The following is a 25,016-nucleotide window of genomic DNA, read 5'->3' on the forward strand; positions in this document are numbered from 1 at the left end:
GGATGGCTGTGCAACCTGTTTGAAGATGGTAGAAATAGTGATGGTAGCGGGTTTGAAGGCAGAGACATGACAGAACTGTTCATCCATGGTACAGTAACGCTCAGAGTTCCTCCTCGGAAGCTGCGCTCTTCGGTCAATGCTGCTAGATTTAGCTGTAAAAAAAAAAAAGTCATGGGTCAAATGAAGCACACTGAGCGAGGGATGCATTATATTCTACAAATGTTTTACAAATGTTAGAACTTATTTTATTTGACTGTGATGCAATTACTTGTGTGAACATATTTTGTTTCCAACTGACTACGGAGAAAAACTAATGTTCACTGTTGCCTTACAACATACTGATATTGTGTGGCGGCAATATAACTTCTAGGGATTACATAAAAATCCAAAGTCAGAGGAAGATATTACCAAAAATCCTACACTAAGAAAATTACTGGATGCACTAATGTTAGGGAATGATACAGTCAAAGCAAGCGGATCAGTGATGCCAAGCGAGACACAGATACAGGAAATGATTGTTGAGCCTTGTTTCTGAACCATCTCTTGCACTTCCGTCAACAGGGAAAGATGCATGAGGATACGCCAAAACAGACCTCCTTTTATGCTTTCAGAATCTGTGACGTCACGTTCTATAGCAGCAGTAGAGATGACTTCCATGATATTAACGGTCGCCCAGGCAAAAGGCATGCGATAGTGGCCCAGCCTCTGACAGAAAGTCTCTGCCTGGCCTCGCAGCTTCTCAAGCTTGTCCTTGTTCTGAAAAAAGATTCGTGACAGCATTCATTCTTTAAACTTCGGTAACAAATGCTGTAGTTATGCAGTATGCATTTCCAGGACAAAAAGACAAAAAGGTACAATAAAAGAGCAAAATGTCTAGCGTGCTTCAGTGAGGACACAAAGATATCGCTATGTCACATTACCTTTGTAGAGTCACATTCCCTCAGTGTTATGTAGGGGTCAGCACAGTCACTGATCTCTCCTTGTTGGAGAACCTTCTCAATCTGAAACATTAGATAGGAAGTACACCAGTCATTAAAGAAGCTAAGCACATTCAAGCTCTAAAAATCCATATTTTGCTGGCAAACGTACAGAATCTATATTCTGGACTTTAGCTTTTCAGCTTATTCAAAACCAAGAGGAAATCAGCCAAATACTGCTAATTCAATAGTATTCTATGATCTACTTTTTTTTTTTTTATTGGATTCCATTATTACCTTGATGACCAGGAATATATCTGGGGAGGGATAAGTGATGGAGAAGATGGCAGATCTGGCCAGCGTAGAGTGATCCATACGTGGAGTGTGAGGTTTTAAGTAGTTTTTAAACTGTTCTGAGTTCAGATCACAGTAGAAGTTCTCTGATATCTAAAAGAAGGAAGAGATGAAAAGTTACATGATGTTTACTGACAACAAGTCAAATGAAAATTAACTTCTGGTTTGTTATTCAGATGGTTTGTTATATAATACAAGATGTCACTCTGAGGTGTAATGTTTTCTAAATAAAGACAAACCGAATAAGATAAGAAAAGAAACCAGGAGATTGATCTGATGTAAGCACAATGCTGATACTGGAATGTCATCCGTTTAGTCCACTCTACAGTTTCTCTTCTCCCCTTCGTAATGACCTCAGGCTAGGAACACAGCCATATGTCCTGGTCTGGCCTGACCTGCTGTGTGTCATGTGATCCTCTTCACTGCAGGGCTTTTAACCATTCTCCTTCACAATGCTCATCCCAGAGGGCCTCTACTACACTGACCAGGCAGAGAATGCCCTTAGAAACAAATTTGCTCCATAAATTAACAAGAATCACCAAAATTAGCTCAGACCATCAGATCAGATTACAATCATACCATTTAGGGGATTTTTTGCTAATAGTTGATGGAAATTACCCTTTTCACTTTAAATAGACACACACTTACTGTAAGTTTTTTCTACCTCTTTCTAGCAAATCACTTGATAGAATCACAGAAAAACTTCAAAAGTAAGACACAACTGCCTTATAAAGTAGAGAATGCTTCGTCAACTCAAAAAGAATAAATGGCCTTTAAACAAGGGGCAAGTGTACAACATTCTAAGTGAATTATAATAACAATCACAGCTTGATTTTGATTAAACGAGACACAAGGAATGCGATAACCCACTTTAACATGAGCTTATGTGTCAGACTGACTGTCACACTCTTTGTATTGGCTGATGGAAAACACCTGGTGTTAACATATTAGCAGAATAGCTACTGTGGATTCAAAAACAGATTTTTTGAAGTGAGCCCTCACTTCCCCACAAAACGTCTACTTACTCAGCTTACTGACAGCCAATACTTTGGTGAGTTAGAACTCTCTTGACAACTGACTGGATTGCAGATTATTCCAAAAACAACACAATTACTAAGTCATGTAAAATAAAAAATAACAATGCTGACATTCCTTTCTACTGCAGAGATATATTTGTCCATGTGATGCATACTTTGAAACCTCATTCTGCTTTATATCCATGCATTTAATATCATAAGCACTTGTTGGGTCAAATCCTCCATCTGCACATTGGCCGGTGGACCACAGACACATGATTAATAACCAGAGTATTAAATGGAATTTCATGAACATCTGTTGTGGATTTAAAAGATGTGAAACAACTAAAGTGATGTGAACCAAAACAAATTGCGACAAATTCTTACGAGACACAGGAGACAGCAGGAAGCTATGCAGGATTACTTAAGAGGAAGAAGTTTAAGATTGTTGAGAAGGAAGAGAAACAGGAGCAACGAGGAGAGCTGCGGAAAGACTATTTAAAATGAAAGCAACAGCAGTGAATAGTTCAGAATTAAGCAGGTCAGAGGTAAAAGCTTCACAGATCCATTGCAATTAAATCTGACTGACAAAACAGGATTGACAGTTTTTCTTTCACTCTGACAGAGGCATGCAGCCACAGCTCTTTAACAGTCTGCCACTGCCTCTACTTAATATAACAGACAGGAAGAACACATTTCAGCTTAATAGTACATATCAAACTTAGTCACCTTGAGACATATACACTAAGACAATGTGATAAATTAGCACCGCTATTTCGGTGAGAGATCAAAGAAAGCAAAACCGCAACACTACTTTTATCTACAATATTCTCTTTGACATATATGTGAAAGATTTCATGAAGTGCATCACCTTAAATGGGATCTGTTGCACAGTCCATTTCTTAACATTAGAGGGCTTTAAATTGTCCTCTCTCACCCAAGAGAATATCTTAGAGCCATTAGTCCTACAGATGGCTCGAAAGCATGAGGGCAGTGCTGACAGGGGGGGGCGCAACCCTGGTGGCTAAAACCTTATGTGGTCTGAGAGATCCATGAGCTCTTAATGTTTGCAGTCCTTTCACCCAGACAACTCTACAGCTGTGTAAATTCATAAAAAAAAATTAAAACAGCCATGGCTCAGAGTATTTCACTGAGAAAATACAGCAAGGTATTAGTTTTTACTAAACTTAACATGACGACCCCCAGGGACAGCAATATGTAAGGATGATCAGACCAAGAGCTTAATATATTATACTGATCCCTCGCTGCCATGCAAAGTGCTCAAAGACACAAGACCACCCTGCATCAACGGGAGGAAAACGTCATGCACGGGCTCACTATCATGAAATGTACTAGTCTGAAAAGGCATACCTTTTTCTTTAAGAAATTTTAGGAGAGCAAATCAATCTCTGTGTTTAGATTTCACAGTTAATTTACAATGCATGATTAAAAGTCCACAAAAAGTAAATGTTGATATCCACAGAACAATCATCAACTGAAATGTGCTGACATTCTCCAAACAAGCTCGAAAGAAACTGACATTACCCCAGGGCTTTTGTAGTGGAATGGCATGTCACATGCCAGACAACAGTAAAAGCAACATTAAAAAGAATGTATGAAAAGCTATGGCTTTTGTTTTCCAGAGAGGAGGAGATTACTTACCTTTTTCTTTTCTTTCAGGTCAAATAAGGCCATGGTAGCAAATAGGGGCTCAATGTCAATTTCAAACCTAGAAAGCCCAGAAGGAAAAGGAAATGGGTTATTCAATTAGAGCCACTGTCAGAACTCTATTTTTAAAAGTATCGCTCTTAGAATCTATTCCTGAAGATTACCGTAAAGTAACCAAATGTACTACAATAAGTGATGACATTTTGAACTGAGGCATAAAAGGATGAGGGGTGATGTTGCCAAACCGCTGCAAGCTGAGAACTCAGTTCAACACAAACATTTGGCAGCTGCACGGGTTGCACAAGGATGAACGAGATCGAGAGTGTAAAACAGGGAAACTTTGTTTTTTGTGTGCGCTAGCGCGTGCGTGTGTGTGTGAAAGTCAAAGAGAGAGAGACAAATCCCACAGAGAGAGGGAGGGATCGAGATATTCTGGAGAACAAATTCACCGCACAGCCTTCCTCCACCCTTACACACTGCAAAAACAAACTACTTAAACTCCTAAGTAATGGTCAGATGTGAATACAACAATGTTCTGTATGTTAAAAGCAAAGCAAAAGCCTTTTTTTTTCATAAACGGAGTTTATGTGTTTGAATAACTTGTCTTGAACGTAACTGTTGGCTGCGTGTCCGACTTGTGCAATAAACACAAAGCAGCTGTTGAAATGACAGAAGTATTGTCCCTCCTAAAAGTTAATGAAAATTTGTGACTTACTTTAAGGTCTGGCATCGGATCAGGATGCGTTCTCCGATGTGCTCTTTGGGGCAGTCAGGAATGGGCCGGATTTCCACCGCATCTTCCTGGAAAAAAAAAAAAAAAGAGCAAAAAAGAGCTCAAATGAACAAAACCCAGATGTTGGTAAAATGGTAGGAAGTGAAATAAAATAATGTACATATAATGCAGATTCTGATTATGTGCGTCACTTTATTGAAATGTCCTTTTCAGACGGGGCAGGCAGAGAATGACTACGACTACGAGTATTTATGAATTCTGTTTTCTTTCTTTTTAGATTAATCTGCTTTTGTCACGCATCACTTCAACTGTGAAATGCCAGAAAAATGTGGATAACGGTTTCCAGAAGTCTTGTGTGATGTCTTCAATTTGCCTGTCCTGCAAAATCAGCTTCCAAAAATCTCAGGTCTAAACATTATCCAAGATACTGGAAAAATTCATTTGAAAATTTCATAAATACAACATTCACAGGCTAAGGTCATTTACAGCTGATTAAGTGTTTTTCCAGAGGATGAATGCAAAGTGGTGTCTTAGTACTATCAATATCTCTCTATCTATCTGTTATAATTATTGAGTTACTGTACATAAACAAATTAGACACTACAAAGGAGGATGGAGAGATCGCTAAAAAACCTATGAGACGAGTTCATTATGTACACAACTAGAATACTGGTAAGAGTTCTGAGACTTTAAATTTCCTAATTGTGAGTTGACAATTAAATTTTTCTCTATTTGGCTATTAATCTGCATTCGACGGTAAGTTGAGGCAAATCCTAACTCATTATTTCCATATGCACTGGTTGATTACATCAGCTCATCACCTCGTCAGCTGGTGGGTAAAGAGCAAAGAGCTCAGGGTGTCTGTTTCCCTGCCGGGCCTCCTGGTTGAAGCGGTCCAGCTCCTCGTGGCTGCCAAAGGCCAGCAGGCCCTCCACTCTTTGGTCCGGAGCCAAACATCGCAAGTTGAAATCAGACGAGGTTAGCGTGCGGCCAGCTTCATCGCTCAACCCTGCAAGGGTTGGAGACTTCACCTGGAGAAAAGATGGAGAGCAAAGGGTAAAGAGGGTGTTGTGGTTTTTGGGTGAGGCTGTCCAAAAACAATCGAGTGAGAAAAATTTAATGAAACTAAATGAGGAAAAAAAAAAAAAAAAGATTCATCAAAGTAGAACCTCAAAAGAAGCAACTATTACGAATGTTATTATCATTAGGTGCAGGGAAAGGACTGTTTCCTGAATTCATATTTGGCCGTCAGCTGATTGGTTTAAACTATATTACTGAAGGAGTATAAGTAAATATAAAAAAAAAAAAAACAACCATACCTTATACACTATGCAATTTCTAAGAGAAACAGAACATCTACTTACACAACATTTCATCCCAAGCAACAACCATATCAAAAATGCAGATTGTGTTAACAGGAAAGATAATAAACAGCTAACAGGCATTTAAACAGTCTAGACAGTGTTGTTTTGGCCTTAAGACATTGACAGTCTCTTGGGGTTTTCTTAACTAGACTTATTCAATGTAGAAAGCACAACACAAGCATCCTGTTAATGTTTACGTTATGCTATAGAAGCTGAAGCACATGTCGCATATGAGCTGATCGACCGCTGCGGTCACAGATCGCCCGGTGGGCTAAATAACTGTCAGACAATTATGACAGCAGCAAAGAGTGCAGAGCTGGCTTGCTGACTGATCTACAATAACCCTGAAGAACAAACATGCTAGATGCTGTGTAGTTTTTATATCCAGTGACCTGACAGCAAGAGCAAAAAAAAAAACAAACAAAAAAACAGCACCAGACAGCTGCAATATCCATCACACATCTAACACACTTACTTATAAGATATGAAAATATGTTGTTCGATTATGAATGAAAATAAAACCACTTCAAATTTCCAGCTCCGTCTCAACCTCAGCGATCCTGCAACATTTTTGTTCTAATCAGACCAGCTCGCTTCTAGCCGTGGAAATCTTTCAGCCTGTATTCACACACAAGCTCGTCACACCAACTAATCCCAAATGAACAAATCGCAGCATGAAAATATGGAGCGGTGGTGCAACACTGCGTTTTCTCAATCATTATATCTCTTCTACATTGGAACTCTCACTAAAGAAAAGGTAATAGATTCTCCTATTGATCATCTTCTTCCTCGTTCAGTAAGTGAGCATCTATGAATATGCTCATGAGCCCCACCCACATCTCAGCCTCTCAGCACTGCGAGAGAAAACACATGACAAGAAAGGAACTCATCAGACATTCTTCCTCTTATTCAGGGTGTCTCTCAGATAAGTACAGCATTGTTCCTTAAAACCAATCTGTTTATGGGTCCAATTTGTGAAATGGCTTTCCAAAAAATGAAGACTGCAGACCCGTGTCCTCTGTGGCATTTCTGATAGGACCATGCAATGAGCCCAAATAAACTGCACCCACTTCTGTTGCAGTCTAATATCTTCAGATAAGACATCGCTAACACAATCTGATTTCATGCACCACAGTCATAAACAGATGATGTCATGTCATTCGTTTTAGCAATCAGAGGAAAACACACCAGCTCTCCACCTTGCTTGTTCTAGCTTCCCCTATAACCATGTAGATCCCCAATCAGCTACTAGTCATGACTGGTTGATGCTGTTTCATCCAAACAGCCTATTTAAAAAAATGTTGTTTTTTTTTTAAAAAGACACCTCATGGACTTACTAACAAGGTGAACATTTTTGCTTTTAGCAAAGGGAAGACTTTAAGTATTAGAGAAGAAAATTAGCCATCTGATTCCCGAGATGATTAACAGTAAATACTCTGTATCTGTGTCATTAGTTGTTTAAGTGGGTTTTTGCATAAAACATCAGTCAGTCCCCCTGCCTGTATCTCTATGAAGTGGATCCATATGGAGTTACTCAGACGGAGCTACAGGGCATGCATAAACTCCCTGCTCCCATTCTGCATCCGGATTAGAACGTTCCCTCATGCCACCCCTAGCTCTTGTCTCTTTCACTCCCATCATCCATCAAACTCACATCCAGTCTCTCACACCACCAGCTAGGACTGACCGACCATCCAACTGGGTGAAGCTTTGCCCTGTTGAGGCTCCAAGAGACGTCACATCACGACCCCAGGGCTTTTGTTAAAGCAGATTGGACCATAGCTTTTAAATACTGAATGACAATGGTGCTGTTCTTTCCCTCTCTTTCACTCTCTCTCTCTGGCATGTAGATGATGGGAAGCCTGCAGCGATAATAAGGGGCCTTTTGGTTTCAGTGATTAAACAGGATTGGCAAGGATGGGGCTCCAGGAGGGGGGCTGGTGAGACTGGCTGAGCCAGAGGCTGGGAGTGGTGCTGACTGTGACTTGGATGGCTGGGGATTTGCAAATGTGAGACAGAATAGCTGGAGAGAGTGCAGTGAGAGAGGATGGGAACTGTGCCTGATATAATAACAGCAGAGACTGAGGCGGGGAGCTAAGCTGGAAGCAAGGGCAGAGACGTCCATGTAAATATTAATTATCAGTTTATTACATATTTCAGATTCTGTGTGACATACATCTATCTGGTGGAACACCATCTGTAGAGTTGATGAGGGCTTGGAAGGGCTTGAATTGAAACTTGAAAGGGCCACAGCCACAGTGGAGAGAGTGATGGGAATAACAACGCAGCGTTGTGTTCAGTGGCTACTAAAGCACCCACCCCTTCACATTTCACACTCATCTCTCTCAGGCCTTGATCAGTATGGACTGCCATACTGCTTTCACGAGACAGTCTTCCCCTAACAACAGGCACGTTAACTAAAAACAGAACGTTGGCATTGAAAAACAGAGCAGTCTTTCTTGTTGTTCTGCTGACGACACAGTTTGACATTTTAAGTATGGAATAACCAGGATATTAGCTTAGTTTAGCTTAACATGAAAACTGAAAGTGGGAGGAAAACGCCAACTCTTGTTGTCAAAAATCCACCTATCTGGGGATTCTGTTTGTACTTTTGTTGCACAAATCAAACAAAAAATGATTGAGTGATTGAGCATTAACTGTTGGGCCTCCATCACTCTGGAATGTTTTACTACAGGAGATCAGATGCACCCCATCTGAATGCTTTTGAAAATGCCCTTTTTCAAAATGTGCTTTCACCTAAAACCCAATGGGGTGTCTTCTAATTCTTTTTAAAATTCTGCTCTTCTGTCATTTTAGTATGGATATGTTGAAGTTTATGTGAATATGTTTAAACATACTGTTTATATGCGCACATAATCACAAAATGATCCTCTGGCCTCACAACATAACTTTTAAATTTAGACTTGTCAAATCTATGGCGTCAATGCGGTTAATTTATTCTAATCAGCATCAAAGTTGAAATATTTTCATTTATTGTTTTGCATGTTAGAGGATCCCAAACAAGGGACCAAGCCACCTTGCCCCAAAGTCAACAAGCATAAATAGAATCAGGTCTTAGAAAACCCAGACTAAACAAAAAAGTTGACTAACATGACAGTAATAAAATGGTATAGGAGTGCCTGAAGAAGCACATTAGCTGAGAACTGTTAATGAGTAGCCCACAGCAGCCCACACTGCACAAGATGGCCTTCTGAAAATAGCTTTTTAAAGGAGGATTCATTGAGTAGGAGAACACTAGATCATGCATTTAAAGTAAAACTTGCATGAAGCAAACAACTTGACCAATGATGAATTTCTGATGGCCAATATAACAGTTTGGAGTCCAATGACTGTCCATCCTCCTCCAACACTGCTGGAAATGACCAATCTTTAGCCTAATCAGCAAGCAGCTATTGGCAGAGCACCAGTTATATTCAGTCAAGCACATCAAAAAGGTCTTATCATAACTTATAAATAAACAGTAACGCAGTCTTGTAAACTTCATTCGTAGGTAAATGATCTCAGGTGCAAAATGTCAAATCAAACTTGACGGTAAAATTTTGAGAGCGTAAAAAAACATGACGACTTAGTTAAATTCATTTAGTATATGAGGAGGAAAAGTTATGATGGGTGTTATGCCACAGGGTGTGAGCGCCTTTACATCTGTGAAAAAAAGAAATTCTGTAAAGATACCTGTAGAGTCAGTTGAAAAAAAAAAAGGAAAACCATAAACAAACACACATAATAACCATGTGCACTTGAACATAAACACAGACGCATGAGGAGGATTACCCGACAGCTGTGGGAGGAGACAAACACAAGCTAAATGCAGGTGCGATTACCAGGCATCATGTCTGTCCCAGTATCTGTTCTGCCATTTATTTTTTCAAGACATCATTCTATTCTGGTGTATCTAGCACATGTGCAAATGCAGGTAGAGAAATTGTATCTGTAAAGTGCAAATGTCATTAATGCATGCAGAGTAACCATGTTTTTTTGTTGCTTTAAATATGAAGTTGCTGTCTGGTTATGCTTTGTTGCAAAGCATGACAGTTTGGTGAAGCGTTCAACTGAACTGGAACTACTTCACTCGAAATGACATTAGCTTGACTTAATGTCTGGAGCCTCAATGCAAGACTGTGATCAGAGTCTGACTGTGACTGGTGCAGCCATCGGTCACAAATTCCTCCAACTTCAACAGTTTCGAAAACACCCCATCAGCACTGATAAATCAGCAAAACCAGTAACGCAAATGAACAGATTTGAATAAGTAACAGGTGCTTACAGTGCCTATTTAGAGGTTAGTTTATTCAAAACTATTGAGAAATGAATACAGTGAAAGTAGATTTATGCTCCTTACTGGTTTGTCGTTGCTTTCTGGCTCAACATCAGACTCGAAGATTTGTTTCTGCAGGAGTTTGTGTAGGCCAACTCTCTCTGAATATGCGCTCCAGCCGTCCCCTTGGCATCTTCATACAGACACACACACAAACACACAGGTCAAAGATCAGTAAGTCAACCCAGCAAAGGACCAGCATGGTTACGACTAAACACTTCGGCACTTCTGGTCACTCTTAGGAAATCTAACGCAACACAGTCACACACTGTGCTCGTGTACTGTATGCTTAACCCTGTAGTGCCTGACCCAGAGAAATGATAGTACTTTATCTGAAGTCTTTATTTGATCATTGAACAAAATATTTGAAAAAAAAAAAAAAAAAAAAGGAAAATGATGTATCAAATATGACAGAGAGAGCACTGCAACGTATGAGAATTAAAGGCTCTACCTTCTAGAGACTACAAGCCAGGGCTGGGTGTAACTGTTAACACAGTCTCTTACATGTGGATCCAACTCCACTCTGCAAAGAGAGAAATGAGGAAGAGAACAATAAAAAGATATGACTTACACTGGCAGACATGTATGCAGACAACTGAAAATCTTAAGCTGTTTCCATCCATATCTTCATGGTCAAATTGTAGGACACAAGAATGCTCTGAATAAGATTACAAACAGTGATGGAATAGTTTTATAATGACTAAAGGCCTTCAAACTAAATCTTTACATCTTGAAACAATTTTCCTGATTATTGCAAAAATGATATAAATGCTAAAAACTCTGCAGTCATTACTGAAAAACAATGTTCTTCTGCCAGCTTTACCCTATCAGCTGATCTCTTTGGCTCTAAAAAACAGCATTTACAAATGTTAGGTGGCCTGTGACCCACCCTTCCTCCGGGGCAGAGTGTCGAATAGTGCGACACTCCTTCTCCACCTGCTCCACTTTGAGGTCATCATCGGGAAAGTCACCGAGTTCTTGCATCAGAGCCGAGTCTCCGCTTCTTAACTGTGACATCAAGAACTCTTCCAGGTCCAGTGGCTCCACCGCTTCATACGTCTGAGGCTGAAGAGTCCAGCGGTGGGGAAGGAAACATTGGGGTTGGGTGGGGGGGAGTGGGGGGAGAGATTTAGAGAAGCATTACAAAACTCTACAACAAACATCAAATATCTAAACTAAGCACTAAAGCAGAGAAACATCAGAGACCATCAGGGGAAATTTAGATTTATTTGTCAGCACAGAAGAGAGGAATGGAATATAAATCCTATATTGTCATTGCATAATGAAATTTGAAAAATATTCCCCTTGAGGCGCAGTAACATTTAATTACATGCACAGATCTGCACTAGTACACTACAGCATAAGCAACATTACCATAAGGAAAGAGTGCAAGGCAGCTAAAAGAGGTATAAATGTACAATTATGAGTAGTGAGAGTTAAAAACAGCGAAGTAGATTGCACTCGCGACACATGACAGCGTGATATACATGTGCTATAACGCTGTAATTAAAGACATGTCTCATAAGAACCAAAGTTAGAGTAATGTAAAAACTAAAAGTAAGACCGTCAAAAAAAAAAAAAAAAAAACGTGTGAAAAGCTTAGAACTGGTAAGTTTTAACTGCCCTTACTTGAGTCTAAACAGCACGGGGGAGGTTTGAGGAAAAAGAAAAGGAACTGCGAGTTGGATCCAAACATGTTGAATCATGAATATTTTCTAATACCTCATACCTGTCTCGGAACAAAAGATACAAGCGAACGCAAATAGAAACTGGAACAAACTGGCCTGTTTCAGACAACCAGGCTTCTTTCCTTCTCTGTGAGCCTATTTTTAGACAGACTCAAAAATCCTACACTCTGCTGTTGCAGAACAAAGGGAAATCTTTCAGTATTTATATGTACGATACAAATGGGCTGAAATTTTCACATGCATAACTTTGAGGAGGTGCAAATACTTATCACTATCAACACAAAAATCCACACTCATTCATACAGGAGGTGGGATTAATGAGCCTTTCGTGATGTGAATAGAAATGAATAGCACAACTGCTGAGGTAGTACACATCCCTTTTTTTTGTAGCCAGGCTGGTTATGCTTGTATAAGAGAAACCTGTATGTAGCAGATGTTTCTGTGAATAGTGATAGCAAACTGGGCAGATCTCCAATGTGATTACAGACTGCAGGCTGTAGCTGGAATCGAAAAAGCTTAGAACTTGACACCATTCTATCACACTGAAACTGTGAAATAAATTTTTTTTTTTTAAAAACACATGCAAAATGCGCGCAGTAATAAGAGCAATAATCCACATGAGTATTTTCTGAAGAACATTTAAACTTTTAGTCCTGCACGCTGTATCACACGGGTACAAAAACAGATGTTAATGATTGAATTAAGAGAAACTGTACGTGCTTGAAAGTGTAAAAATAAAGCAGTCACACTCACACACTAACAGTATGTACACAGAGAGGTGGAGATACATGCAGCCACAACATTAGTCATTGCTCTACCCAGCTTTTAAAAGAAGAGCAAATTCCATTTGCCTTCAGACATGTTTTTGCACATCAATGCACCCCGAGGCATATCCTTCTCTGTTTAACAGTTGAGCAAATTGCATCACACAGTTTAGTAATGACGGTGAGCGTGCAATTCAAGCAGTACAGAGTAGACTGGCACAACTATGCAGTTGTTCCTTCTTATCATTTCTAAATAACAGACCCACAGATGGAACTTTTCATACAGGAGGTGTGAACCAACAAAGATATCTCATGTGTGGCAGTCGTCGCCCAACTCTGCATCTGCATCTCTTTATCTCAGAGTTCACACTATCATCGTAGCACAACCTCTTTTTCTTGTTTAGTTAAATGCCAACAAAAATAAAATGTATGCAAATCTATGCATGCTTCTAATCAGTGCCTGCTGCTCCATGGAGTCTTGAGAGGGGCCAGCAAAAACCCTCAGTTTTTCAAATCAGTGTACTTAATGGTGTCTATAAGAATGATACTTTTGCATCATCTTATGTGCACGCTATTAAAGAAACCCTTTTTCTAAAAAGCAAAACTCTGTGCGGCCGTATGGATCGATATTTGAAAAAAACTAAAGCTTTCTTAAAAAGCAAAAACTTCAACTTCAAAACTAGATGTAAATTTATAAAAGCAATACAATTCAACCAATGCAATGCTATTTTAAATGTGCACTGGCAAAAATGAGAGAGCCAGGAGAGACGGCAGGTAACTAAAGCAAACCACATTCATACAAAGTAAAGCCACATTCAATCTGACACATGATATCTAACATATCAATAATCTAATTTTCAAGTTTCAGTCAGTTTTCAAATGACTGCAGCGCTTAAACAGATATTGTAGACTTACCCTGGCGATAACTGAAAAGTGCACTATAAAAAGGAAGTGCACAAAATGGCGCACTCCGGATATGGGAACCTACGCTACAGGGTGCACCAACTAACGCTGAATGCTTTTGGCAGAAACTAAGCCGCAGACCAAACCATAGATCCTCTTTAAAATCATGTTCACATTCCTAGAGGCTGGAAACTACACTAAATCTGGGTAGCAATGATCAATAGAACTCAACGTGGAAGAGGCGTTAATAGCTATTCAGAATAAAAGTTTTAAATTGAGCCCAAAAGTCTGAGCACACAAAGTGATTGGACGGTGAACTGAAGCCTCGAGTTTTACAGCTTCGAGAGAGAAACCACAAGAAATTAAAGGAAGTGACATCAACAAGGCCTCCCTCCATCAACCAGTATTTCAACACACAGGAACAGAAAATGCAGACACTGACGCATGCAATCTTGCTGCTAATACACACATAAATAGCAACACTGCAAACAAGCACCAAAGTGCATGTCGCTCTTCCTTTTAATCTCTCAATACACCTAAAATAACACTAATGAGGCAACAGTCAGAACTGCAGGCACAAATATTAACCATAGAAAAAGAGCTGGGCAACTGCGGCAACAAACATCCCTCATCATCCCTGTGCTAGACATGACTGCTGAATAATGGGAAACTACCATCTAAGAGATTATGGTATTTAAAGCCCTCTCCTGCATCCCAAATCCGGTCTTTTAAAGATTTGCCCCCATAAGCTGCAAGGTAAGCACGCTCCAGCTAGTGCCTATCAGTAGACAAGGCTCTGACCCATTTCACAAGCAGGTTAGAGGTTGGCATGGATAGTTCATGTACTGCTACTCCAACCCCGTCAGCTCACAAGCTTTAGGACCATTACAGGGAAACTACAAAAGGGGCTTGAGCTAAGTCATGCAACAAACCGATATGTCAGGAGACTGCACATCGAAGAGCTTCAGAAAACTTTAGATTGTAAAAATGTAGGTCGACAGAGAGGGAGGAAACATGGGGTACGAGACAGATTTAGCAAAAAAAAAAGCAGCAAGAGTGTAAAGTGGAATATACAAAGCTAGGACAAAGGTTTAGAGGGTTTCACAGAAAGACTCGTGGAGTGTGGTGGGAGAAAATCCCTGTAAAGGATTACTGTGCATCATTCTGTCTGCTCGCTTAAGAGAGGAGGAATCACACTAACTGTCTCATAGGCTTCAACTGAAGAGGCAAGAAAACAACCTGAAATAATGACAATCTACCTCCTGCACACACAAAGGGACCGGCGGTTCCAAACCTCTCTAAGGCATAAAGCATGTACATTCTCAACAATACTCTCACATACTGTAAAGGGAACAAAGAAACATCCTAAAAAAAAATTCAAAAACACAAATCTTATGCAAAGACACACACAGTTTTCTCCAAATTGTCAGGGACTTAGAGCAGTGTCTAGTCTTGAAGATTATTCTATGAGTCAGACATGACAGTTAATGACGGTAAAGAGGATGTGAGGATGATATGCTTATAACCCCCTAGTAGTGTAAGTACAAACACTCAAGCAGTGTGAGAGCTGCATTAGAGGAAACATCTCTGCAAACCTTCTCGTCACCCTGTATTCTTTTTTCCAACTGAAGAAGCATAACATTACTAAGTTAAGAAGGATTATAGACCAGCGGCATTCAATTTAGCCAGTTGATCCTTGGACTTCACGTGTTATAAATGACATACAAAAATAAAGGGATATAACTAATAAAAAATTTAAAAAAGGGTGTATGGCTGCAATTGTTTTTTTCTGAAACCTGCCTGCAGCTAGTGGTTAGCTGCAAATTAATCGGAGAGACGCAACCTAGGATGATTTGTCAATTTCCTGCTGGTTAAAAATGCCTTAACACCAAACATCAAGGTATTCTCATTAGCAGGCAACTCACCACTGTGAGGCAGTTCGAGGCCGAAGCGTTGGAGCTGGTTCGACTGTGATAAGAGCCATAGCTCCCACTGAAGTGCCGTCTGATCTCTGCAGAGGAGTGCCTGAAACAAACATTGGAAACACAGACTTGTAAGGTTTTGAGTTCAGGAGGCAGTGAATAACAGAATATTTATGTAGACACGGGCATTTACACACAACCTAACGTTGAGGTAGCGCATCTTCATAACAGCCCCAACACCAATTCCGCTATTGTTTCAACTTGCATTCGTTTGAATTGGGCGGCCATGGAAATTCTATTCAAACTATTGTTCAGCCTCGACAAAAGCGCATCTCTGCTGGCCATGAAAAGCTTTGCTGGAACCCATACAAGCAGTGGAATAAATATGGTGTCCTTATTTAGGGGTCAGACCATGCAGGAAATCAACATGACATAAGAATGAAGTAGAATTCAGATGTGCTGGGTAGATTCTGTTTGTGTGGGAAATTGTGTGAGCTTGCCTGTAGATTTCTCCAGATAGAGGAGAGCGCAGAGAATGGCATGAACAGAGACAGTGCCCCAGTTTGCTGGACACATTCCTTCTCAGAACAAGTCCACTGTCTATTTCTTTGTAATTAATCTACCGCATCGTTAGAGCCCCACCAAACTCTGCAAAACAAGTCCTTATTTGCTTTAGCTCAATGACAAAGGGACAGTTCCGTGTGTATACGCATGCATTAGTGGGTTTGATATGCCCGTGTTAGCGTGTGCAAGTGTCAATAACCGTTTGTTGTGATATTTCCGCACAGCGACAAGTTGACGGCCAAAGACTTAAGTCTGCTTAAGTCTCATGGGTCGATTAAGTCCTCACGGCGATTGTTACGACATCACTGTTACTAATTATCATCATAAAGCAATAAGCAATGACAGAAAGGAGGAATGGCAGCATGTCCAAACCACTGAAGCTGAACAGTCACATAGATTGCAAAATTTGTTGGGCAGCTTTATGGAAATGTCTACAATTGACAAATAACACAATACAAGCTAAAGGTTTAACCTCTCAAATGGTTTAATTTCTTGTTCACTTGTCCCCCCCCCCCCCCCCCGAGGTTGAGAAATAAAAAGGTTTTCGTGTGCATTTGAAGTTTTCCAGAATACCCCCAGGTATTAAAAGGCTATAAAAGGGCGTGAATGAAGCCTATAAGGGCTCCACTGGTTAAAATGCATGGGTTTCAGACTGCTGACGTAGCTGTGCTGAAGCTGGCCTCAACCTACTTTGGTGGTGCAGTTTGCATGCCTTTCGCCACCTCCTATCAATCATAACATGCGGAGTCAGTACAGCGAGCAAATGCCAGATACGTTCATGGCATTAGTGAGAGAGGTGTTTACGAATGTACACAAAGGGCAAAGTCCAGCAGTGCAGCCTCATTTTATTCAGTCATAGCTGCTCTACTGCCATTACGAAAAATAAAATAAATAAATAAAAACAAGTGTTAAGAATATAAAACTGAAAGTCAAAGGTCAAAAGGAGTGCTGACGTGAAAAAACAATCGACTGAGACATATCGCAGCACACTCATCTGTTGTGCTTTAATAATGATCCACCACAGTCATGTTTCCAACTTTTAGTCTTACCACAGGCAACAACCACGGTTGTGCAATTACCACTCATGCAAAAGTAACTTTTGACCTTCAAAGTTTAACCCTACGCACACACACATACCCGAGGGCTGTGCGGCACATCCCCATCTAGTTGGGCAATGAACAGCTTTACTGGAGCTGAATGTCAATGCCTTGCACAATGACAAAGTGGACAGTCATTGCAAAGGAATCTCACATTTACACCCCATCTTGTATCTGTATCTTGTATCATACCAACAAACTAAAGTCTCTTCTTATGCTGCTAATGCCAATGAAATGTGGTAAATCGCATAAGCCCGCCGAGATTATAGAGGCTGCAGCTGATAGACTAAAGCTCCAGAGAGCTCCAAATCGAAGGTAGAATGATGCTCCTCTCTGTTATCTGCAGAGGTGTAACTGACAGCAGAGTTCTGCATGTCCCCTCATTGGTGAAACTAGTTTCTCTTTTAAATGAGAAGGGGCTGCTGTTGAGCGTTTCACGATTCTGATGTTAGGTTGCTGCTTTATCTTGCCAGCTTCTATTTCTGCCAAGCTAGCTCTGTCATCTTAGCAAACAATGCCTTTTTTCGGCCCACAGGCTATTAATTTAGATTTTTACAAAGCGTAAAACATTCTCATAGCATGACTTTCTGAAGAAACAACCCCTACCCTATATATAAACTACTCTTGGCCACTCTGTCACTAATAAGAGCCCTCCCTCTGTGTTTGTTACCAAGAAACTGGTCATACAACGCAGAATATCAAATGTATACATGCGCAATTTCCCCCACATACACATGGGGGACTGTTAAGTTGCATACAATGACACACATTAGGGGACTATCTATAAAAAGACCAGGCAACTAAAACAGTAATCAGCTCTTGCCAGCAGTGCTGAGCTGACATTATTTTACCACGAGCAGACAAACAGCTTGTCACAGCAGACAACATCTGTCTCTCTCTTCAGCGCGCTTCTGTCTCGGCATCTTTTGTTATATAAAACCAAAGCCCTTGTCAGGAGGATAAAAGCAGAGCTCTGGATTTCAGTCATTTAGCAAAATTGTACCAAATGCAATGTGTGCCATGAGCCTAACAGAAACCGGTGGCTTGATTATTACTTTTAACTGAAACCACAAAGACAATAGTCCTGGAAAACTGATGAATTCTTAAAAGGGATCAACCCTGAGTCAAGACTTCAAAGGAGCAAACATCTAATGGTCAACGGTGGCTTTTAGCTGACAGGACACAAAGTTCACGAGCAATGGTAGAGTTGAGACTGTGAGAACAGAGCGATTTCAGAGTACTGCCTTTCTTCAAATAGGACTGACCCTAAAAAAAAAAAAAAAAAGAAGCAGTTTGTTCAATTTGACCACTTGAATCTAAAAAAGCAGCTTGTGGGTTTTTTTGAGTTACACCAGGACATAAAACTTCCCTGCCCTTGTCCTTTTTAACTTGATGATATCTTCTGACAGTAAAAATACAAGTGAACAGATCTGAAATCAGCTTAATCAAATGGAGCATTACATTTGGGACTTCTAAGCACTTAAAACGTATATCGATGACCATCTTAATGTTGTGTACAGCTCTTCGGTCGACTTAAATAATCTCTATCTTATTCAATTTGGCTAAAATGACTCCCGAGTCCCCCTCCCCTGTGGGGCTAAAACAGCTCTGACCAGTTTGAGTGTGGACAAAGAACATGTGAGGGTGTCTTGGAGTGTCTGGTACAGGGACGTCAGCAACAGAACCTTTGGGCCCTGTGGGTTGTGGGGTACGTTTTTCAAAGATTGGGCTTGCGTCCCACAGGTGCCATCAGATCTCATCAGTCTGGTATCTGGGAAGCATGGAGGTTGGGTGAACATTTCAGATTCTTTATCACGTTCTTTGGGTCCTTTAAAAGTTACGTTTTGTGGAGGTAACAGCTGTGCTGCTTGGGTAAACTGCTACTATAGTGCAGTGCTGTCGCCATATGGTGAGGGAGGTGTCTCTAGTCTGCAAAAATACTGTCAAAGTAGCATCCAAGTGAATTCCTGGATGCAGGCTTTCCTTTTAAAATACTGTTTCATGTCATGATGAGAAGCATTAGTCCCTTCACCAGTGGTTTCAATGCTATGGCTCGTTAGGGTACACACCTGGAAACAGCTGCATTGCCAGTGAACACGATAAGACATTAAGCCTGCAGAACAGCACCGTGTCACAAGCAGTGGCAACTATGGATACCTTAACCCATGCAGATGCCTTCTGGTTCCCATCATAGTGTCTATATGGAGCAAGTGTTGCAGTTGGTCAACAAACAGGAGTATTTGTTGTGAATCGTCAATGAGATCACTACACGTTTCTGCATTAGTTACCCTCTGATGGCGACATAAACGCACCACTCTGAAGTCTAATGGATACTTGGATAGAGCATTGCATTGTAACAACATTTGCAGTGTTATTCGCATCAGCTGTAGTGGGTTTAATATTCTGGCTAATCGGTGTATTCCAGTCACCTCTATACCACGGCTGCTAAATTTAAGTCGAGTCATTTTCTCTGCTTCTTTAAAATCCAATGCATTGTCAATGTCTTGTGACACCCAAAGGAGTTGGGTGACATTGACTATGAAGAAAATGGTGCCTATGTTGTAAAATGTGAAGAAAATAAAATACCTATGAATTCACAATGTCTTGGCCTGGTTATATCTCTCAGTAACCTGAGTAACCTTGTGTTGTGTGCACATAGGCTTACCTATGGGTCAAGGCCATGACTTCAGGTTAAATGACAGAAAATCAATCACATAACGTTGCCTCTGTTCGGGAAGTAACCTTTGAACTGCTGTGAAGAAAGCCTTCTTCCTGCTGAATGCAGCGTCTAATGACAGTAATGGCCAGTTCGGTTTTCTTGACCTTTTTTTCATGAGATATAATTAGAATAGATAATCGTTGCTGATGAGGATGACGCTTTTAAAGCTGCTGCTCCAACAGAGTCAACATGAATGCTCGAATTACTACTGACAGAAATACTGAACACTGAAATAAATAGATAAAAACAAAAATTCAAAAGCAGAGCCGAGGATTAGAAACACTGACAGGAAGTGACATTTTTCAGAACCGTCACTCCATTGTCTGTAGGTGAAATAAGCCAAGAGTCATATCATGCACAGCCAATACTGTCATTACTAAATGTCACGTGACAGAACACTTTAGTAGAGTAATTAATCGCTGTAGATACTCTTTTTAATTATTTTTCACATAATTATTTCAGACATTATTGAACAACAGACGTGTTCATGATAATACGACAGAATAAACAGACGTCGCTGTAACACTGGAATATATTAATGATTCCCTTCATGCATCAGAGGATCTGATATTCTCATAATCTCCAATCTCATTTTCACTGTCACATTGTGATAATGAAATCATCCTTTCTAAAAAAGAAAAAAAAAGAAGAATCTATCTCTTATTAAAAGCCACACAGAGAGAGGACAGTGGGGCAAAGTGTTTCATCATTAATCAGAATTAAATCACTTTTAATAAAGCAGCTTTTGGGGGTGAAATATTTATCACATGTCAGACATGTCCTTAATCTGTCACCAATGCAGTTAGACTTCAAGCTGCAGAGGGTAATTTGATTTGAAAATTAGACACAAGCAGGTGTTATATGATCCCCTGATATTATATTTTCATTAGATCATGCCAGGAGAGATGTCCCTAAATGATCTATCTGAACCAAAGCCGATTTCCGAAGCGTCTCGGGAAATCTTTACAGTAAGATATCTCAGCGAGGGTTCTGGGGTTTAAACACTTAATCATCCCTCCTTTTAGAGGCCCATTTAATTATGTCATACCATACATGGCAGGCCTGCACTTGCTGTGTGCTCTTGTCTGGCATAATTTCCCATACATTTCTCAAGCTAAGCCTGGTTCAGAAACTAAAATAGAACTGCTTCTCGAGGTTACATCTCTGATTAATCGGCAACCCGGGTTAGCCAATTTTGTAGCTGTAAACAAGATTATCTATATTAGCTCTTCATGACGCGAGTCCCACCAGGCATACTACTCAGACACTCAACAATCATCCCCATCATCTTTATAAAACCGTTCTACAAGAGGTGGGTGGCTACTTTAAATTGAAAAACCCTCTAGTTCCAAAAGGCAAGTCTTTCCCTCTTGATCTGAGGCTAAGAGAGACCACAGGAAAACAGAAAGCAGCATGGTATACATAAAAAATGAAAAACAGACCAAAGGGATGTCCCCACTGTGTGTCTCACACTATCATGTGTCTCCAGACTTAATGGGTCTTACTGTTATCAGCACCATCACGACTCAGTTTCCTGTCGAAGGGAGGCACGCACAAACACAGCAGTCATTTGGTGGGAGCGAAAGAGATTTTAAGCAAAACTTGCAGCAGGCTTTGAATGATTCACCTATAGACTGACTTGTTCATTCTAAAGTTGTGTCTTTTCACGCCTCACAAACCTCATAACTCAGTGGCCCACCAACAGACATGAGGGTGAACAGATGACATCAGCTCAAAACCCAGAGGAAATCAGATGAAACTCAATCCAGAGCCCCTCCCCACTTTAGAGTATTGAAAGACAGAGGCCCCATATCCACAGCTGTCCTCACACCTGTTCCCATATGCTTTTAAATCACACCAAGTTCGACCGTAGTTTATCATGTGTTTAACTACCTTGAGCCTGTTCACCAAAGCCCAGCGCTGTGCCATCGCGCCATATATGTTAGGATTTTGCATTTATCTGACACAATCTCACACGTCTTTCCATTCCTCTTTTCATGTGCTTATAAAGAAACACACATTTCCTGATTTAAAAACTGCCATTAGAAAAAAAAAAGAAGTGAAACCAGTGAGTGTCCTCAGTTTGCAGGATTTCCTTCACACTCCATCCTGGTAGAGATGTTGAGGGGGGAAGTGCTCAAGGGACTATAGAATATTTAGGGGGTGCATCAACAAAGATAGCTTCAAACTGATATGCACTATGAAAACAAGCCTACGTGTATGGTTTCTATCAGTATGAGATGTAAACAATAATTATGTCAATTTACTGTGTCCTGCAGGCTGGAGTTTAGACTCGTGACTTATGTTCCTCCAGCAGCTTGGGATTTTCTGGCTTTTGTTAACGTGACTGTCTAAGTTGTTCCTTTTTGACTCATGCACACGCACCTTAAGTCACAAGTTAACTTTGTGAAAAACATATACCATCTGGACTGAAAGTGTAGGGTGCCTTGAGATCAGCCGATTGCTTTGGATAAGGGTTGCTGGATTATCAAAAGTTTTGATGCATTTGAATAAATCTGAGTACACAAACTGCTCTGCGGTAATCCTGTTGTTTCTGTAAGCAGCGCCGCAGATTGACAGACAAAGTGGCTTTAGCTCAAGAGCTAATCCTTTTTTCCTCTTTTTCATTTCATTTGCAATTTTGGAGGCTATTTGTTTCAGCAGTTCATAGATCCTTTGGGTTTGGAAGTCTTACAGATTCCTTTAGTCATATTTGTGAACTGCTCTACCCTGGCCTCTATTCACAGAGGCTTACCAAGAGCTGGCATTCCATGCTGAATCCTCAGAAGTTCTGGTCATGAAGTCCCCTTTCAACTGCCGACAAGGAATCACATATGGCCACACTGTGGACAGCGATCTCTCAACGATCTTCTCCCAGGGAAATTCACAGCTGATAGAGCCCCTCTGAAAAAATTACCTTTTTTAAGCCACATCATTGATTCCTTAACTGGTATGCCCCTCTATTTTTATAACTCTATTGTAAATCTAAATTGTATTCAACTCTGCGCTTCTGAGAGCCATTATAATAACACAGAGTCTGAGGTTATGTCGCGTTCAAATGGTTATCTCGTGTATCAATAAATCAATAAATGTATCAATAAATATACCTAATCAATAAGAAAATGTAATGTCAAATGTGGACTGATCGTTTTTTACTCAGTGAAACCCACAGAAATGTTTTTTTTGCCTACGGTCTTACACTATGAAACACACAACAGCAGTCTATAGTGCTGTACCACATCATCCAGCCAGCTCCTCTGCTGTCTCATCACTGAATTTAGGCTGCGACCCAAGATCCCTCACATCTCTCAGCAGCTGAGCTCAGCTCTGCACAGCACAGCACAGCACAGCACAGCACAAAAACAGACAGCTATTATTTCTCCTGGCTATTAAAAACAAGAGCGTAGCACACTGGCGGTTGACAGGCGACCGGAGGAAAGAGCATTTAAACAATTTCAAAATATATAGCCTATGATTGACCAAAAATAATCTTTGTCCCCCTCTTGGCCTTATCCTCGTATCCACTTTCACAAAGTGAATGAACTCCAGTGCACACAAAATATTGAAAGCATCCATTTCGACCTGCTTTACAGGAGTTCTTCAGAGGCTTGATATGCCAGCAGGCCTAATCTAAATAGACATTAGTGTGTTTTTGTTTAATGACTTGTGCAACAGAGAAGGCATACCACACAATAGACTTCCATGCGCACACTTCCTCCACACCTGGTCAGTGTCACAGCAGGAACTATGACCACATCCCTACTCATTTACACCAGCTCTATGGGCTTCTCAATCTCAGACCTTGCATACAACAGGAAATGATCACATTAGACGCTAGATTTAGAATGGTCAAAAAGAGGAAATGAAAATTGCATTTTTGTAAGAACTGTCAGAGTAGAGCGCAAAGTTAGCCGTGCTGCCTAAATCCTGACTATTTTGTATGCTAATGATTGTCAGTATGATCAGAAGTGTAGTAATTCTGAAGAGCACTTCCAATAAAGTTGAGGAAAAGTTGGATGATTATTACCCCTCGGGCTGCCTTTTTCCGGGGAAGTGTGTGAATCAACCTGCAGTATGAGCATTCATGACATGTGGCTGCCTGCTCCACATTGGGATCCCATCCAAATGTCAAGTAAGGGATCCCTCCGGTGCCTCTGCGAGTTTACATTCACTGTTCAACCTAACCTGATGGATCAACACAACCAGAACTTCCAATCGGAGGTTTTTACCTGTTGATCTTCAGAGCGAAAGCCCGTCGATCTGCGCTGCTCAGTGAAGCCATGGAAGAGTCTGAAGTCCAGTCCAGCTGCGGTCTCTCTGGTGTTTCCGCGCGGTCTCGCAGCCTCGCTGTCACCGACGCACCGCTGTTTCACTTAACTACTGCTCAACTGTCACGCCAACACTCATCTTGGCTGTGGCAGCAGCAGCTGTCCTGGGTGTAAACTTCCGCATTTACTTTGAGGCATCCCGTCAAGGGAGTGCGAGGGAGAGAAGGAGGCAGACACCAGCGGCGAGAGGGCGGGAGGGGAGGACGGAACAAGCTGGATGGGGCACGTGCGCTCCCTCGCTGCAGATATGATCGCTGACGAACAGTCACTACTCTCTTACTGTGTGTCTGTGTTTGTTGGAGTGCTTTCAAAAACCTGCACCTTGTTAAGGAAACGCAAAACGAAAAAACTCTTTAGGAGTGCGCTGTTGCTTTAAAATTTTAGTGATTCCAGTCGTGGTTGGACACCCATACGCGTATTTGATCAATTCTTCAACTACGTTATCTTGTTTGTCAAGGGTGAGACCACATGAGAAGAGAGCCTATCGCTCTTTTTTTCTCCTTTAAAAAACAAAAACTGTCAGGCTGCAGTAACTTGTCCATAGATGCAAATACTTCAACAGGAAGAACCATGCCTTTTCAGAGTCTGCACCACATGAACTGAGAACCATCATAGTTCATATAACTCCATTTGTAAGGACTTT

The 25,016-nt window shown here is 40.8% G+C and overlaps 1 protein-coding gene across 3 annotated transcripts in view; it reads right to left on the reverse strand.

Moving 5' to 3' along the window:
• Positions 1–24,501, reverse strand: part of dock8 (dedicator of cytokinesis 8) — a 52,444-nt gene extending 27,943 nt beyond the window's left edge. For 2 of the 3 annotated variants that reach the window (XM_072387743.1, XM_072387742.1), the window contains exons 1-12: positions 24,275–24,501; positions 15,669–15,768; positions 11,278–11,453; positions 10,840–10,911; positions 10,413–10,521; positions 5,510–5,719; positions 4,671–4,756; positions 3,950–4,016; positions 1,215–1,364; positions 921–1,001; positions 594–756; positions 16–152 (exon numbers count right to left, since the gene is read on the reverse strand). In XM_072387743.1, the coding sequence (XP_072243844.1) occupies positions 16–152; positions 594–756; positions 921–1,001; positions 1,215–1,364; positions 3,950–4,016; positions 4,671–4,756; positions 5,510–5,719; positions 10,413–10,521; positions 10,840–10,911; positions 11,278–11,453; positions 15,669–15,768; positions 24,275–24,327 (1,404 nt within the window). In that variant the 5' untranslated portion in view covers positions 24,328–24,501. Of the gene's footprint in view, positions 1–15; positions 153–593; positions 757–920; positions 1,002–1,214; positions 1,365–3,949; positions 4,017–4,670; positions 4,757–5,509; positions 5,720–10,412; positions 10,522–10,839; positions 10,912–11,277; positions 11,454–13,755; positions 14,045–15,668; positions 15,769–24,274 lie in introns of those variants that run through there. The other variant, XM_072387744.1, reaches the window with a different exon arrangement.
• Positions 24,502–25,016: the final 515 nt, after the last annotated feature.

The sequence above is a fragment of the Leuresthes tenuis genome, unplaced genomic scaffold, assembly GCF_036924035.1.
Source record: "Leuresthes tenuis unplaced genomic scaffold, fLeuTen1.0.hap1 SCAF_6, whole genome shotgun sequence".
Taxonomy (NCBI): domain Eukaryota; kingdom Metazoa; phylum Chordata; class Actinopteri; order Atheriniformes; family Atherinopsidae; genus Leuresthes; species Leuresthes tenuis.